Source organism: Ambystoma mexicanum, chromosome 14 (assembly GCF_040938575.1).
Source record: "Ambystoma mexicanum isolate Mex_15411 chromosome 14, UKY_AmexF1_1, whole genome shotgun sequence".
In the NCBI taxonomy this organism is placed as follows: Eukaryota; Metazoa; Chordata; class Amphibia; order Caudata; family Ambystomatidae; genus Ambystoma; species Ambystoma mexicanum.
Genome location: NC_090940.1, coordinates 519,624,536 through 519,642,803, shown reverse-complemented (window position 1 = coordinate 519,642,803; position 18,268 = coordinate 519,624,536). Strand labels below are relative to the sequence as shown.

Below are 18,268 nucleotides of genomic sequence, written 5' to 3'. Positions count from 1 at the left end.
AAGTGAAATACACCCCTGGAAAGACCAATGTACTGGCTGACTGTTTTTCTCACCTACCATGTAATGCAGATAAGGATGATCACATAGATAATGATGAATTATCTGGAGATCAAGACATGGTATTACAGCACACGTACATACAGGGTTCTCAAAGGATGAGTGGATCAAGGCGGTGGAGGAAGTTGCTGAACAAAGTCAGTTGAGAAGAGCAGTCGAGAATGGGTGGATAAACTTGGATGAGTGCATCAAATCGTGGGAAAGGATTAAGGATGACATTTCCAGCGACAGCACATGTATTTACCATGGGAATTGCATAGTTCCACCGTTAAAACTACGAGAGAGAATAATGGAGATTGCTCACAAGGGTCATGTGGGGAGAAGCCTTACTAAAAGAAGGGGGAGAGAGGCTTATTGGTGGCCCAACATGTGGAGTGAGTTAGAAGACATGGTTGAAGAATGTACAGCATGTGCTGTAAGCGATAAAGGTAAAATGACTTGCGTTGCAACCTGTGGAAATACTGAGGTCGGTATGGACTAAACTGGCTATTGACAAAACTGTTCCATATGAAAAGCTTGAGTCTCACAAGATATATTTCATAGTATTGGTGGACTATACCTCTAAATGGGTAGATTGTGGAGGGCACAGTTACGGCTCTGAAATTAATGAAGTTTTTGGAAGAAATTTTCAACAGAGAAGGTGATCCACAGGAATTAATATCGGACAATGGAGTACAATTTCTATCTTTAGAGATGCAGAATTTTTTAAAGGAGCGAGCTATCCAGTGCAGAACCACAGCATTGTACTATCCAATGGGTAACAGATTAGTGGAAAGGATGAACCGTTTTATAAAAGGAATCATTCAACTGGCGATCGTCAACACCACAGAAAGAAACACTCAAGGAAGCACTAAATACATAGTTACCCCACATTCTACAACAGAGAAAGAAACTTTCACTTTGATGAGAGGAAGGTTGGCTACTAATAGACTCGGACCTGCTTGGCTGATGACAAAAAATAACAAGGAAATACACATGAAGGAACTTGTAAGGAAAGTTAAGAAAAAACAAGAAGAATACAAGAAATACTATGACAAGCAAAAACATGCGACAGAAAGCAAGATTTGACAAGGAGATTGGATTAGGATTAAAGAACCAAGAAAAGTATTGAAAGGGGAGTCAAAGTTTCGAGATCCTCAAAAAGTGATGAAGTGTTCAAGCAAGTCAGTCTTTCTAGAGGATGGCAAGAAGTGGTCTTGTAATGACATTGTACGTGCAAGTAACAGATACTGTGGGAAACCCAGGGAATAAACACACGTCTTCAAGGGATGATAATATAATTGCAAAAGACCGAGACTGTATTGAAAATGATAATATGCAGGAACAGAAGAATTTTTCGGAACCGTATGCAGGATTTTTTTGTATTATTGATTTGGTGTTTTGGTCCCAGATCCAGCTGAAGTTGTTGCTCCAGTGATCATATTCTTTTTCAATACAAAAGTTTGGCAGTTTTGCAATTTGTTTGTCATAACACATGTCATGTGGGCTCCTCTCAACCCAGGGCTACATTCAGTTGTAATCGCCCATACAGTATGGAGGAAAGGGGACGAGACGTAAGAGTAATTAATAGTTAGTCACCATAGTGACTAACCTACTCTTAGTCCATAGTCCCCTTTCCTCCATGCCTCCCACCACCTCCCACCCCCTAATAATACTGGTGTCATTAGGCAAGGTTAAATATTGTCAACGCGACCATGGGGAATGAGGAGTGGCAGCGGTGGGTGGAGTCAGGTGAGCGCACGCGTGTCTAAATTTAAAGGGGAAGGATTTTTCTGGTGAAAAAGGTTCCGTCTCCCGTCCCCATCAGAGGACGCCCATACAGTATGGAGGAAAGGGGACTATGGACTAAGAGTACGTTGGTCACTGCAGTGAGTAACTATTAATTTTCATTCTTTAAAGGCACATTCTTTTCTCTAACAACATGGACCACTGGTTGGATTTGCTCAAATCCTGCGAGGACCCCCCTTTTAGTCTGCCTTCCAATCTTTTTTTGGGCCGGTGCAAAAAATCTTCTCAAGTTGCCACAATGGATTAGTGATATCTTGGTTCCACCCAGTGCAATTCAGACCCACAATACGTTTTGGCCTTAACTAGATGGGTCAGGGTCTTCACTCCTCATTAAAAATGTGTCTGGACCTGGGTCTACAGATCAAGAAAGGGATTAAAAAAAATAGGCTCAGAGGCCTCCCAGTGGCGCACGCAAGATGGCTGCCTGATCCATCAGCTCCCCATATGGCCCCGGGATAAGTGCGAAGTAACAAGGGGGAAAAAAGGGACGTTGCCCTCTCTAAATATGGAGAATCTGCTTTCAAACTCACAGGGAATCCAGAGACACCCGACTGAGCCCTGGAGGTGCTTAAGAACCGGAGATATTCGCTCGGGAACTTTGGTGCCCCCCCCTCCCCATTCCGGCCGTGGAGCTGCCTTTCATCCTGCCGCGGGGGAGTCCCGCACCACAGCCGGCTCGCTGGCCTGACCCTCCGCAGCCATACCGGGATATTCAGCGGAGGAGCCAGAGCTCCCCTGGGGACCCTGATCGCAGGCCTCTGTGCATTGGAGACCTGCCTGCTCTCCAAGACCGGCGCCGAGGAGCGGACCGAGGCCCAGTGCAGCTGGAGGCGCACCTGGGCTCCCACCGCCGAGGGAGTTCCACCGGTGTCGCCCCACTCCCTGTGCCCCCACCAGCGACTCCTCTGACCTGCTCGGGCCATCGCGGGAGCACGCCCGGGACCTCCCCCCCCCCCCCCCCCCCCCCAGCCTGTTAAAGCCCCATGGGAACTACCAGGGGCAAGTACCCTCTGGAAGCGGGATCTCCTGAAGCCTGCCCCCCACCCCCAGTGACTGGGCATACATCACACCCCTGTGAGAGGGCTCCTCGCTCCGCCGTCCCACCCCCGCTCCCGGTAGACAGCCAGACCCAAGTGAACGCCCCAGGGGCCGCTTCCCCGGCGACCCCACAATGGGACCTTCAGGCCCATGGTGGCTTAACCATGAGTACCAACAACCAGCAAGAGTAGGGACACAGACCACCCCCCACCTCCTGGGTCACTGCCCCCCCTCAGCATACCTGGGAGGTGCAGGCAGGGGAGTGCCAGAATAGGAGGAAACCCCCGACACTGAACCTAGAGGCACAAACAGGTAACCGCCTGGGGCCCCAGATAGACTGATACACAAGGCATCACAGCACCCCTTGGGTGCAGAAGCAATCTCGAGGACTGAAGGAGCAAAGTGCGATTGCAAAGCTGGGCCCTGTGGTATGTGGGAACCCTCAACAAGTGAAATAAGCCACAAGGACGCGCCTACCACGCAATACTACACACAAGCTGAGGCGGAGGCAAAGGAGTAGGCTCTGGGGAGACACCACTGGGGGGTACTAAGAAACCACAGGGATCGAGGGTCAGAAGCACCCAATGAGTTGGAAGGAAACCCTAGCGAAATACCAATTCACACTCGGAGACCTAGCGATTGAGACTGGAACTTCATCCACCCCGACTCCTGACATGAACACCATGCAGAATAACATCCAGACAATCCTTGATGAAATTAGGGGGATGAGAACAGACCTGGGTGCCAAGCTGGCCGACCTCACCGCCAAAGTCTCCACACTGGAGGACCAAATGGAGGGGGTGGAAAACAATCAGGTGTCTACCGTCCTCCTGGAAACGCAGATGGAGGCAAGGTTTAGAGAGATACAGCGCCGGGAGGGGGAGCTCCGCCTCAAGGTTGACGACATGGAAAATCGTGAACGGAGAAGCAGCCTGCAGATCTTTGGCCTGACGGAAGTGGAAGGGGAAACCCGGGCGGGCCTTGAGGCCAAGGTACAGGATATCGTCAGGATCGTCCTGGGAACTGACTCTGGGGAAACCGTCCAGATCGTCGGGGTCCATCGAGCGGGTGGCGGCGGAAGGGGCCCACGCTCCGTGGCGAGATTCCACTACTATAGCGACAAAGCAAGGATAATCGAAAGGGCGAGGACTCTGAGAGACATACAATACGACAACTCAAGAGTGGCAATCTACCAATACCTATCAGCCCTCACGCTTCAGATGAGGAAAAAATGTGGGGCAATCACCAGATGGCTACAGGAGAAGGGGGTCCTATATCGCTGGGGACACCCATTCTACTTAGTGTTTGAATGGCAAGGCGAGAACCACCAGCTCGTGACGGAAGAAGATATCCAAAGATCCATTGATGTGCTGGTTGGGGATTCCCCAGGAACATCCAGGGAACGTAATGGGACTGACTGGGCCCCAAGCCGGGCCCCACGGGGCCCCAATCTAACTCAAGGGAAGCACAAAGTGAAGGGCACTCGGAAATTCAAGAAAACTAGGCATCCCCCGGCAGGTCGCGGTGGACCCACATGATCATAATGGAAAAACCACAATGTTGTTATTTTCTGTAATACAGTTGCTTACACAACCCTCCAGGTTGGGCGGGGCGGGGGGGGGGGATCATATGTTGCCCGTGGGTGTTGTCATTGTTGGTGTGGTTTCTGTTTAATGGGCACAATATAAAGTTTGGGGCCCATCCGATGAAAGGCCCGAGTGGTGCTGTGTCTCGGACGGTATTTGCACTCAATCTCCAAGACTGAGGAGACCCTTCCCGACTCGCACCGAAAGCCAATGTGCAGTGGAGCTCACAGTTGGTAGGGCACATTGTAAGTTGTGGGCATATAGACGGGAATGTTGGAGGGGGTCCACCACGGGGACTTAAATCGGGAAAAGTTCTCGAACAAAAAATGGGAGGGAACGTTCCGCATCACTTAATCCCCTGGGGTCAGGGTAGCAGCCCTGGTGGTTCGTTGACTAACCCCGATGTTTGTCGGGCGACGGAGACGAACGCCATACAAAATGGGTAAGGGAGACAGGGAACAAGGGATAGGGAGGGGGGAGGGACAAAGGAAATTGGGACACCACGGCATGGAACTGCGGGTCAAGCGAAAAGATGATACAGGGGGAACACACTGAAATTTTACAGGACAAAGATAGTGATGACCATGGTTGAAGGACGGATTGGTATGCTTAACGTTAAGGGCCTAAACTCACAAAACAAGCACTCTCTCACAAGCAATATGTTCCGCAAACAAACTGCTAGTCCTCTTCCTACAAGAAACACACTATAGGCGGGGGGCAGAGTCGACTATTAAAGAAAAGGAGATGGGAAGGAACTTTTGGGCCTCACACAAATCCTCTAAGAAGGAGGGAGTGGGTATTCTCCTTAGTAAATCACTGCATCTCACCAATGAGACGAAAAGGAGCTTTGGGGGCAGATTTCTGGGGATCAAGGGGCTGTCTCAGGGCGCACGTGTCCCATTGGCCACTCTGTATGCACCCAACGTTGGCCAAATCAGGTTTAACCATAAAGTGCTTAAAGTCACGGGTGGAGGGGGCGATGATCCTGGGTGGATTTTTAACCTTTTCGCAGACTCCCGATTAGATTGGTGGTCTGCCAGAGGGACTGGGCCGAAGGCTCCCACTAAGGATAACCTCTCCATGAGTGACCTCTTACAAGAATATTATTGGGTGGATGTATGGCGAAAATGCTGGCAAACTACAGGGGGATACACGTTCTCCCAACCTCCCCCTACGCTCCCCCCCACCAAACATATTCCAGAATTGATTTACTACTGTTATCAGAGGAAGGAGGAGGGGAAGTTGGAAACCCCACGGTTGAGTCAGTGACCTGGTCGGACCATGAACTTCTCGTTATGGAATGGTGATTACAGGATACCCTGAAGTCATATAGGTGGCGCTGTAACAACACCCTCATGAGAGACCAGGTGTTCAAAGAATTCCTATGGAAATAAATGGCAGCCTTCTTTGTAACAAACTACACAGGGGGGATCCCAATGGCCACAGTTTGAGAAGCGGCAAACGCCACCTTCCGGGGTCTTCTTATTGCAGAGGGCTCTAGGAGGAAACAGGAGAGAGCGCTAATAGAATCCAAACTCTGCGAGGACCTACGGGTTATGAGGGCACAGCTTACTAAGGGCAACGTAGACCGTGAAAACATCCTGGGTGAAATGAGCGAAAAAAGACAGGCCCTATACACAATCTTAATCGGTGAGGTGGTCAACAAAAATTAGTTATACAAAGCAGAGATATTATGAGAAGGGAGACAAGGTTGGAACCCTCTTGGCACACAGGCTGAGGGGAAACCGGGCTGGCAGATGGATAGAGGGGGGGTTAGGGATGGGGGGGGGTAACATCCAGACAAAAACCAAACACACAGCCGAGTCATTTGCGGGGTTTTATAAGGCACTCTACACTAAACAAGGTGGTGAATCCCTGGACGAGATCCAAAGATATCTCAAGGACCACCCCCTGCCCAAGCTCACAGACTCAGAAAGGGAAATATCAGATGAAGAGGTGGAGGGGGCTATTAAACGGCTCAAGGTGGGTAAGACCCCAGGGGGAGATGGATATACAGCAGACTTTTATAAACCATATCAATCGGTACTGAAACAACGCTAACCAAGCTGTTTAATCAAATTAAGACCCCGGAAACCATCCCACCGACATTCCTACAGGCCATGATCACGGTGATACCTAAGCCTGGCAAGGACTCGGCGGAATGCGGCTCTTGTAGGCCCATCTCACTCCTGAACAAAGACGCGAATATCTTTACCAGGATCCTGGCAACACGCCTAGAAAAATGTCACCCCCGACTGATCCACCCAGATCAAGTCGGTTTTGTATTGAAAAGACAGGGGGCTGACAGTATGTGCAAAACCATACATATACTGATCTCAAAAGGAGTTAGAACAGAGGGTGCTCTCCTCCTATCTTTAGACGCAGAGAAGGCGTTTGACAGGGTGAGTTGGGCCTTCATGGAGGGTGTTCTATCGTCCTTGGTGTTGTGACCTAAATGGCGAGGGTGGATGACTGCCCTTTACTCTAACCCTTTAGCAAGAGTGGTAGTAAACGGTGGTGAATCGGAAGCCCTTCCACTGGGAAGGGGCACGAGACAGGGTTACCCATTATCCCCCCTTATATACACATTGGTAATGGAACCCTGGGCCATAGCGATCAGGGGGGAACGACAAAATCCAGGGTATTACAATAGGGGAAATAAACTACAAGATAAGCCTATTTTCCGACGACGTGCTGCTATAGCTTTTCAACCCATTCCAATCGGTCCCTGGGGTGCTGAATAGTTTGGAACGATACGGGACCCTCGCGGGCTACAAGGTAAACAAGGAAAAGTCAGTTGCATTTGTAGCAGGTCCGCTCCATGAGGTAGGGAGGCAATATATTGAGGGCCTCCCGTTTTGTAAACAAGCTGAGGGACTCTGTCACCTGGGGATCCAGATACCATCAAACCTGGCACATTTTTTCAATGCAAATTACCCTCCCCTGTGGTCGGCGATCAAATGAGACTTGGAGCGATGGACGAAGTCTAGCCTCTCATGGATGGCACGCCTCAATTCCATTAAAATGGTGATTCTCCCTAAATTCCTATACTTATTTCAAATGGTGCCGACCCAGATACCAAAGCTGTTCCTTCTAGAGGTCAAGTGGGCCCTTCTCCGCTACCTCTGGGCGGGAAAATCCCACAGAATCGCCTACGACACGTTGATAAGGCCCAAAGATGAGGGTGGAGTTAACTTCTCAGACCTAGACACATAGTATAAGGCATCACAACTGCGAATTATTGTCAACCACTTGGTGATGGGGCCCAAAGAAACAGTGGGTAGTATTGGACAATGTGCTTTTCTCCCTGGTCACATTGGTCACATTGGACGAGTGGTTGTGGGTCCCCAAGGCACGCATCCCAAGGAGAATTCTGAATCGTCCAGTCCTGGGGGTGCTATGGTCCATATGGAAAGAGAGGGGTTACCTCAGATGGCTTACGACATGGCCCTCGTCCCTAAGCTGCATCTGGGCTCCCCCACTCTGGGATCGGATCAACAAACCGTTAGCCTTCCAACAATGGTACGAGGCAGGTCTTAGCAGAGCTGGGCAGCTTTGGGTCGATGGGGTATTTATATCCCTGGGAGATCTGAAGGACGCCTTGGGCCTCACCAACCTCTCTCCCTTTCGATACTTGCAGCTCAAGGGAGCCCTTACCGAAAACAGATGGGGAGACACTCTTAGGAGAGACTTAACAGACTTTTAGAAATTTCTAATCACATATAAGGCGACTAAAGGTGTGATATAGCGGCTTTGCACCTTTTGTTGTTCTCTGCCCCGCGGGATCCCCCATCCTCCCAGGTACAATGGGGAAAAAGACCTAGACACCCCCATCACTGAAAAGAGATGGACTAAGATCTGTAGACGGGCCAATCGCTCCACGGCCGCGCCCCAATACCGCCACCAGGCCCTGAAACTGATCCACAGATGGCACTACCCCCCCACAGAGGATAGTCAGGATGAAAACTGGCTACGATCCTCACTACTGTAAGTGTCACACTGAAAGGGGGGACTATTTACATATGTGGTGGAAGTGCCATGTGGTACAAACCTATTGGAGTGAGGTCCTGTCTTGGATAAAAGAGGTTGATGGAATTGAAAGAACCCTATCCCCCTGGCTAATGTTTGGTATTGAGGTGGAGGGGGGTCCGAAAGTGAAGCACGATCACATGCTGCATGTCATGCTAGTCGCTGCTAGATGCTGCTGGGCCCAAAAATGGTAATCACCCTGACCCTCCCCCCCCCCCCCCGGAGAAGGAGTGGGTCTCTAAAATACGGGCAATATGACATGGAATTCTTGCCCCATTTGATTGATGAATCTAACTCTAATATTGAGGGCCTATGGCTTCCCTTCTTTGACAAATACGGGAGAACAGCTTGAGGGGCAAGAAACATTTTAGATGGACTGCTGGACCTGAACACTGCCTTCGGGTCACCCTTCCCCAGGGACTGGAAGGGCCGATAGGATGGAGGACGCTGTTCTTGCACGTTGGGCTCTACGTTTTGAGCACCTAGTTATGGACTACCTTTCGTTTGCAATGTGTCTTAAAATACTGTGTTGGACCCTGCTGCTATCATCATCATCCAACGATCCATGGTGTGTGAGAGGGAGAGGGCTGGGGAGGGAGTGGAAGGTTGGAGGGGGGAGGGGAAGTTGTGATTGAATTTCTATTCACTTCAATGTTTGTATTGTTTTATTATTGGCATAACCTTAAAAACTTCAATAAAACCAAACTTTCCCCAAAAAATAGGCTCAGGTTTTTTTTCACAACTTACTGGTGAGGTATGTAACACCATCTAACCTCGGGTGAAACTGGTTCCAGCAAAAAGGAAAGACGAGACCTCTCTATAGTGGTAGCTGTGTCAGAGCAGTAAAGTTTAACTCCAGTGCGTTGGTGCAGGGAAAAGTGGGTGAAAAATTTGATCATGTGTACAAGGTTTGTAGGCATTGCTGTGGTTATAAAGAACTTCAGATAAGTTTGAGTTCTAATCCACAGGTGAAGAGAATGCAGTAACCTACTCCAGGGGACAGGAGATGAGACCTTCAAGAGTTCCAACCCCAGGCCTCAGACAAAAGGACCCTTGGAAGAAAGGAAGCCCAGCAGGGTTCTGGCTTTTGGAAGTTTATTGAAAAAGCACAGTGGAAGGGGACATGCAGAAATCTGCAATCACAGTGACACCTTTATAGTAAGGATTTTGAATAACCCAGCAGCCTCGGGCCCATAGGAAAATGGTCTTGCTTCCTGAAAACACAAATGGCGTTAACCTGCTAAGTAAAAGATCTCCTCTTGTCGATTGAGTTACATTATCTGGTTGTTAAGGAGAATTATAATTTCTATGCTAATTCCTTTCAACCTTAGAGACCCCCAGATCTTCTGCTGGACTTTAGGATTTTTTCATTTTAATCCTGGAGTGAGTGGGACCTTTTTCTCACTCATGTGTTTTGACCTGATTTGGGTTATGTGTTTCCACTGTTTTTTGGAGTCTGACAAACTCCATAGGCATCTGCATTTTCTATGGTGACACACAGCACCTTCAGTGCAGTGTCACAGAGAAATCATTTAGATTTCTCATAAGGTTTAAATACCTTTTCTTGTGAGAACTACTGTTCCCAAGAATAGTAAAGTGAAATTGACCTTACTTACCTTTTCTCTTTGTAGGTCCATCACACATCATTTTATGTGGAATGCTGGGGTGGTTACCTAGTAGCCCCTTATCCTACCTACTCGTGTTAAAAAAAAAAAAAGAAAAAAATAAGTTACCCATACTACTTTAAATGGCTGGTGGCAGTGGTTTAATGTTCCTACCATTGTGCTTTTCTACCGCAGGCTGAAACCTCAGCTGCATTATAGCACATATGGGTGACCATTTTGTCAACCTGGCCCAGGTCTTCTTTTTTTTGCCATTTTGTAGTTGTGCGGTCTTTCTTGGGTTTTACTCGGTGCGCCAAGCCTGGTTTGAGCCCTTGTTTGTTTTGCCTTTGGCGGGCTTCAGTCCTGATACTCGCCTCTGGCTCTGGTGTGTCTGGAAGGGCAGGAAGTGAGGGAGGTTTCCGAAACTCCCATGTCCTTTGTCTCTAGGAGTGTCTGAATGCAACCAGTCCTGATTGGCTGGATAGCTGGCTGTCCTCTTAGGATAGCCAACCTGCTGTTTGAGTGACAGCCTAGGCTGTGCATGACTGGGAGAAACCTGCTTAAAAGGCAAGGGTTTTGGGACTAAAGGAGAGTCGACCACTGGGAAGAACACCAGACGAAGAAACCGTGAACTAAGCTTGCTGCATCCTCCTGGAACTTTGAATTGCCTGGTGAAGCCCTGCTGCTGTGCTGAAACTCCTTTTTCAGATCGACACTTCTTCCCTTGGGTTAGTGGGACCAACTAACCCCGAGACTAACTCCACTGGACCATCTTCCTAGACTGGCTGTACTTCTTTGCTGCTGCAGGAACCGAGTTCCAGGGGTAGAGAAATCCGTACTCGCGTGCCCTGTCTGCAATCCAGCCAGAAGCTCCAGGAGTCCCCTAAAGGGCCCTCCAGAAGCAGAACGACCAGAGCTCATGTCCCCTTGCCAGAGTGCAGGACCAAAGGAGTGAAGATAGCCCAACTGGTATCCAAGATCTGCAGTGGTGCCTGTAGCTTCCACTGACCTTTGCATTGCTGTGCAGAAGTCCTCCAGGAACACAGGATCTTCATCACTGCAACCAGCCAGAAGCCAGCTGGATCCCCTTCTAACCAAAGGTACTGTTCTGACTAAAGGGTACTTAACTTTTTTGTCTGTAGTTCTGCTTTTCTCAGTTGAGATTTGCAGTAGCTGCTTTTTCTAGAGTTGATTTCAGCTCAAACCTTTCACAAGTGTAACAGCTTGTGGCCCAAAAGTGATTTTCTGCAAACAAACTCTCTAACTTTGTGCAAGACATTTTGCTATCTAAGAAGTGCCTCAGATCCATAGACTTTGGCTGTCCTGGCTCCCTGCAGACTCTTCTTGTCCATTGACTTTGATTCTTAGTATCCCAGATAGGGGATACATTGGTTTCTAACTAATATTGCTGGGAAAGGTTTTTATCGACTTCATTGGGAGATTTAAAAGTTCTAACATTCTCTGAGAACCTGTTAACCTTTTTCCTTCCTTTAACCTTTCTTTTCTACCAACCTCAGAATTTACCAAGTACAAAAGTGATAAATAAATGGCAATACTGTCCTAATTAGTGAAGTCACCTGAGGGTGTAGAATGTGTGCATGAAGCATCTCTAAAGAGTATCTACTTGCTTTTCCTTGATTCTGAGAAAGTATTTTAAAGTATATTTTTTATTTTTGCACATTGCCCTTTTTAAAAAATTCTTATTGACTGTTAAATAAATATTTTACTAGAAAACCTTGAATGGAAGTGTTATTTGGATACATATATTGGTGAATTTCGATGCTACAGCTGGACAGGTCACAATTACCCCTCTTGAGATTCTCTGGCTGCTCAGTCACACTACCAACTCCAACTTGTGTAGTACAGACGTATACCAATAGGTGGGTTACCTAATACCAAGAGGACAAGGGTTGTGTAGTCTCCCCCAGGGTTATTCCATCAATTCTTGCCTAACCAACTAATAGAGGTCTATGGGAGGAAAGCAGCACATAAGTTTTCTAAACAGATCTATCATTTATCAGTTTTGCTTAAAGAATGGTTTTCAATTGGGGAAAATTGAAGAAGTCTTCCTATTTCTCACTGTAAAAGCATGAAACTAATGCATGAATATTTTTTTTTTTTGCAGAATGTTGTCCATGAATTGAGAATAACAAACCAGGTGATATATTTGAACCCACCTATCGAGGACTGCCGCTACAAGTTATACCAAGAAATGTTCTCCTGGAAGATGGTAATACTGTCATTGCCTAGAATTCAAAGCCAAAGGTATCAGGTGAGCTTTGCACACAATGTGACCAAAGTGATGGGGGCATAGGGGGGGCATAGGGGGCTTTGCTGTTACTGTGTAAATCATTTATGGGAATGTGGGACGTGGTAATCTTAAACAGCCATTGTTGTGGGTTTGACATGCTATATCACTCTGGAAAAAAAGAAATGTATACTAAAGTACCCTTATGTGTATTTTCCGTTTAAAAAAATATATATATTTTTGAATTTCTTCCTTGAATTAGTTTGAGGGGACCATTCACATTAACTTGCTGTTCTAATTCACAATGGACGGCAGGGCGCTTCCATGCCAGTAAGGCTGCTGGCCCAAGGTTTTAACCCAGTGCAAATCAAGGGTCTTTGCCAAGAATCATTAAATGACACGAAAGTCCCACACCATAGCTCATAGTACCAATCATTGCATAGGCCAGGGAGGGTAGGGGAGGGGGAATCCCAAATATTTTTTACATTTTAATTAAAAAAAATCCTTTCTTGAAAGGTTTGTTACAACCCCACATCCTTTCATGAGGTAGACGGACATCTCACCTGAATAATTGGTTCACACCACAATTGAAAGAACTAAGGATTCAAAAAAGTAAGTTGCAATCAATTTGGAGCCACTCTCCTACTGAGGAGAACAAAATTAAGTTAACTAATCACTCCAAACTGTACAAAAAGGAAATTGTTAGCACTAAAAAGTACACTTTCAACGATAGAATATCTAAGGCTAAATCTGACACTAAAGAATTCTTCTCTATCCTTCGTGAAATGGAATCACCAATACCTAAGGTTGACAATACCCCTAAAGATGAGCCCTGGTGCACCAACATACAAAATGCCCTTTCGGATAAAATTTGCTCTCTCCAAATTAAAATTGCTTCCCTGCTCCTAATGGCTGAGTGTTCACCGCAGCAGCAACCACCTCTAAACCTACATAACACCCCCCTACCATTCAGCTTCAAAAAATTATCCATCGTCGAGACAGAAAAAATTATACTTTCACTCAAACCCTCTAATTACAAAGGAGACAGCTGCCCAACCCAAATGATAAAGGATGCAGCCAGAGACCTCGCCCCCTTCATCTCGAAGCTTATCGCCTCCTTTTAGATGATCCTTGTGCCTAACAATCTTAAACAATCCTGGGTGGTACCACTGCTCAAAAAACGAACCTTCGACCCATCCATATCAACCAACTATAGACCTACCCCCACAGTCGCCTTCTAACTTAAAATTATCGACAGAGTAGCCTACTTACAAATTCAGGACTACCTAGAAACTAATAACCTACTAGGCTCATGTCACTCTGGCTTCCACCCCCTTCATGGCACAGAAACAGCCTTGATAGACCTCAAGACCCAAATTGACGAATTGAAGGACAGTGGTAAATCAGCTATGCTATTCCTCCTTGACCTATCGCAGCCTTCGATCTGGTGGATTATGCATTCTTATGCAACCATTTTAGCTCAGCCGCCCATTTCTCAAGTGATGCCATAACCTGGATGCAATTCTTCCTTGCAAACCGTCCAATGAGTGTTCTCCCCTCTAGCAGCCGCTGACCCCATACAAGTTTCCTGTGGCGTTCCTCAAAGATCATGTGGTGTCTCTCCTACCATGTATAATATCTTTACTAAGCCCTTGTTTGACAAATTGGACAGATTGGGTGTCACCTATGCTAACTACGCAGATGACACTCAGATCCTCATCCCCCTTTCGGGCAACTTCTTGGAAGACTCTGCCTTAGTAAATAGGATACATCTCCTCATTAAGGCATGGATGGCATCATATGGCCTTTGCCTGAATGACAATAAAACGGAGCTACTGATCTTGGGCTCAGAGACGGCCATTAAAAAACATAACCCCAGTTACGCCTCATTCAACTTCGATAATAATGTCATTAAAGTGATGTCTGCAGTTAAAACCCTTGGTTTCTATCTTGACTCGGCGCTCACCTCTAAGAAGCAAATTAACTCTCTAGCATCTTCTACAGCGTATACGTGCAAATTGATACGAGCCTTCAGACCATTTCTTTCTGAGACCAGCTGTATCACACAACCCAATGCACTTATTCTATCCATACTGGATTAATGCAATGCTTTATATGCGGGATCCAATAATTACATTATTGATAAAATGCAAAGACTCCAAAATAATGCCCTCAGAGCAGCCTTAAATATCCCGAACAGAGAGCATATCTCTGCATTCAGACGAGATGCGCATTGGCTTAAAATTAAGGACAGGATTTCCCTAAAACCCTCTCTCACGTCCAAATGTCTTAATAACATAGCGCCTCCCTACCTTGTAGAAAGAGTAAACAAGAGAACGTCTGACCGACCAACAAGAATGTCCAATGCCTACACCCTAGAGGTTCCCAGATACAAACGTATCACAGCTGGCGGCTCTAGCTTTCCGGTTATAGCCGCTCAATCCTGGAATGGACTCCCCCTAGATCTTAGAACTGACCAACACTACTGCAGATTCAGACGGAAAGTCCTCACCTGGCTATGGACTAATGACACCTAACTTGACCTCCTCACTTCCCAATTGACCCCTCGCCCCACCCACTCTTGAATGCCCTCTTTAGGTTTGCTATGCCGGACCATTTCAACTGTATACCCTTTGGCATCACGTGTCTGTATCTTGGTATTTCTATTGGGACCACTTGGTCACTGCTAACTTATGGTTGTATCTATGTTATCACTGATTATAACTGTTTATTATTAATTGTATGGACCTACCTCTGTAACTAAGCTTCCTAAGTATCCTTGTAATGCTCTGTAACTAAGCTTCTTACGTATCCTTGTAATGCTTGCGCCCAGCTACCTGAGGGTCTTGGTCTGCGCTATATTAATTAAACAAACTAGTTGACTGCTAGAACCGTCTGCAGAATAGGTAAACTATTTAGTCCTCTGTCCTCAATGATCATAATGGTTTTGTTGTCCTACGTCCAGCTTATGATGCTGTGATAATCCTAACATTTTAGCAGATGCTACTTTACTTTCTGGTGCTTGTAGTTCCGCATTTATTTCTGGTGATTTGTGAACTAAAAAGCTGGTGTTTGAACATATCCCAACTGACAAGGAGCCTTGCAGATCTCCCTTTGCTTATTGGTATATTGTTGCCGCAGCTCCCACAGCAAGTGTATCTGCAGAAAGTTAAGTTGGTAGTTGTCCTCTCTGAGGGTCTTTCTTTTAGTTATGCCATGAATGATTACGATGGATTTTGAACTTTGTTTTTGATGCATTGCAGGAACATTTAAATGTTAGTGAGCAGAGATGAGGCTCAAGGCTGGGTAGATCAGATGTATTTGGTATTCCTGAATTTACTGGCTGTATGTTGTCATTTTGATAATGTAATTTCGTGGATATGCTGTTTGACTTCTTGTAGGTCGGTGTTCACTATGAGCTGTCTGAAGAAGAGAAGTTTTATAGGAATGCTCTCACGAGGATGCCTGATGGGCCTGCTGGTTTGGAGGAGTCCTACTCTGCAGTCAAGGGTATTGTGACAGAGGTGGAACAGTATGTCAAGGTAAGAGTGCATTTAAATCTCATTTTGTGCCGATGTTTGTTTGATTTTCCCTTTTCCACGCTCACTCATTCTTTTAATCTGTTTATGGGAATTGCATACTTTTCTTCTTGGAGTTATGCTGTCCTCCAAGTATTGTGGCATCTGTCATTTACTTAGGCAACGCACAGCACGCTCTTTACGGAGCTGCTGGGGTGCTCTTTGGGCTTCACCTTTTATTTTCTGTTTTCCTTGTGGGAATTCCTGTTCACAAGAGCTGGGTGATATTTTTTAACCTTCCTATCGTTTCCATTGTGAGATTAGCACACCCCACTTTATGTGGAGTGCTGAGGGGTTTCACTGTGCCCCCTTTCTCACTGCTCCTGTAACACTGGTTACAGTGACAAGCTAATCTGAATGGCTGGTTGCAGTGTTTTTATGTGCAATCAATTTTTACTCACAGGCTGTACCCCCAGCCGCAGTAATGCACAGAAGGGTCACCATTAACCCAAAATGTTAAGTTTTCTTTTTTTGCCAATTGAAGATGGCTTGTTCTTCTTGGCCCTTCTGCTGTGCTGGGTGGAGGAGGTCTTTGTTTTACTTGTCTTTGGTGAGCTTCCATGGGAAAGCCCACCAAGGTGTCAGGTCGTCTGTGAAGACAGGACATGGGAGCGGACTTCGAAACTCCACTGGTCTTTGTCTTCCGCTGTGCCTGCCTGGAACCAGTTCAGACTGGAAGGCTGGCTGTCCTGAAAGGACAGCCACCCCCCCCAGGGCATCTGTGCATGCCGATGGCTGAGTTCCTGGATAAGAGGCATTGGTCTTGGTCAACCACAGGAAGATCCAATTCTGAAGAACAGGATGTCTGCAGCAAATTCCAGTAACCGCCAGAACCATCTGAGTGACCGCTGCTGCTCCAGTCCTCTTTTCCAAGCAACGGGCAAGCTCCAGACTGGACGACTTCCTCCCTTAGACTGGCGGGGACAAACCAATCGCAAGACGACCTGCATTTTGGGCCATTCCTCGATGAGCTGTCACCTTCTCCGGCTGCAATTCACCAATACCCTGGGACCTGCGACCACTGTGTGGTGCATTGTTATTAGCGAGAATGTTCACTTTTTTTGTTTGTTTTAAACTTGATTTTATTAGCATTTATAAAGAGAACCAGACATTTTCAATATAACAAACAAATACAAGTGTAACCCACTTTGGCAAGAACAGTCTAGATAACCCAATACCCATCCCCCCTGACCCCCACTCCCCTGTCCTCTCCTACCACCCCCAACCCCTCGTCTAGCTCATCTTTTGTTCAGTGGTTCAAGTTTCCTCTGTCATTGTCTCAGATCCGAAGGGCCTCTTAACGTCCACATATAGCCCTTATTGGCTCCCTTCCAGGGTCTTTTCCCGCGTCCCCTCCCCATCCCACTCTTCCCCATTCCACTCTGCACACCCATTGAATGAATCGACTTGGCTACTTTCCTCCATCCCCCATTTTAACAGTAGGGCAGACCACGCAGGATGAAATTCCTCCATTCTATCATTCACCACTGCAGTGAGCTTTTCCATAATCGTTATGTTTTGCACTTTTCCTTCCCATACCACTTTCGTAGGTAGCGTTTTTCTTTTTCCACCATTGGGCTATGGCCAATCTCCCCGCTCTTAACATGGCTTCCCACATCTTCGGAAGTCTCTGTTCTTCCCTATCTTTTTGCGGGTGCCCTAGTAGCAACTGCAGTGGGACTAGGTCTAATCATATCCCCGTTACCTCTTCCATCCAGCTCAGCACCTCTTTCCAAAACACTAGTACCTTGGGGCATCGCCACCACATGTGGGCCAGGGTGCCCTGGTTACCGCAACCCCTAGGGCAAGGGGGAGATAATCCTGCATACATTTTAGAAAATTTCACCGGATCCCTGTGCCATCCCATTAACAGTTGGAAGTTGTGTTCTATCGTGGAGGTGAACAACCCTCTCTGGAAGACCACTCTATATATTTGTGCCCATTCCTCCTCGGAGATCTCTCCACCCACTAACTCCACCAAATATCTCTGGAAAGTTTGCCTCCCTTGTCGGCAGGTTTCATTCATTGCCTTGTATAATTTGGACAGTATACCCTTCCTTGACACTGACTGGTCCAGGACCTTTTCCACTGGTGTTAATTCTCTAGCCACTCCTCCCCTCCCCCCCACTTTGGGGGGGTCTGTCAGGATTCCCTTAATGCAGAGATATTCAAATATTGAAATTTAGACCCCTCCCAGTATGTCCCAAACCTTTTCTCCATTCCTGGTAGCTCCCACCCTCAACGAATTGTCCCACCATTTCAAGGTTTGCATTTGACCACCTCTGCGAATGCGTGAATCCCTGGCGCCCCAACTCGAACGGGGGCCCCCATATTGAAGAC

General features: G+C 47.0%; 1 protein-coding gene across 1 annotated transcript in view; it reads left to right on the top strand.

The window, feature by feature from the left end:
• The window catches only part of DYNC1H1 (dynein cytoplasmic 1 heavy chain 1), a 2,031,190-nt gene that overhangs the window by 129,901 nt on the left and 1,883,021 nt on the right, over positions 1-18,268 (top strand). Inside the window, exons 11-12 of the mRNA XM_069637760.1 lie at positions 12,228-12,374; positions 15,752-15,892. Coding sequence (XP_069493861.1) covers positions 12,228-12,374; positions 15,752-15,892 — 288 coding nt within the window. The remainder of the gene's footprint in view (positions 1-12,227; positions 12,375-15,751; positions 15,893-18,268) is intronic.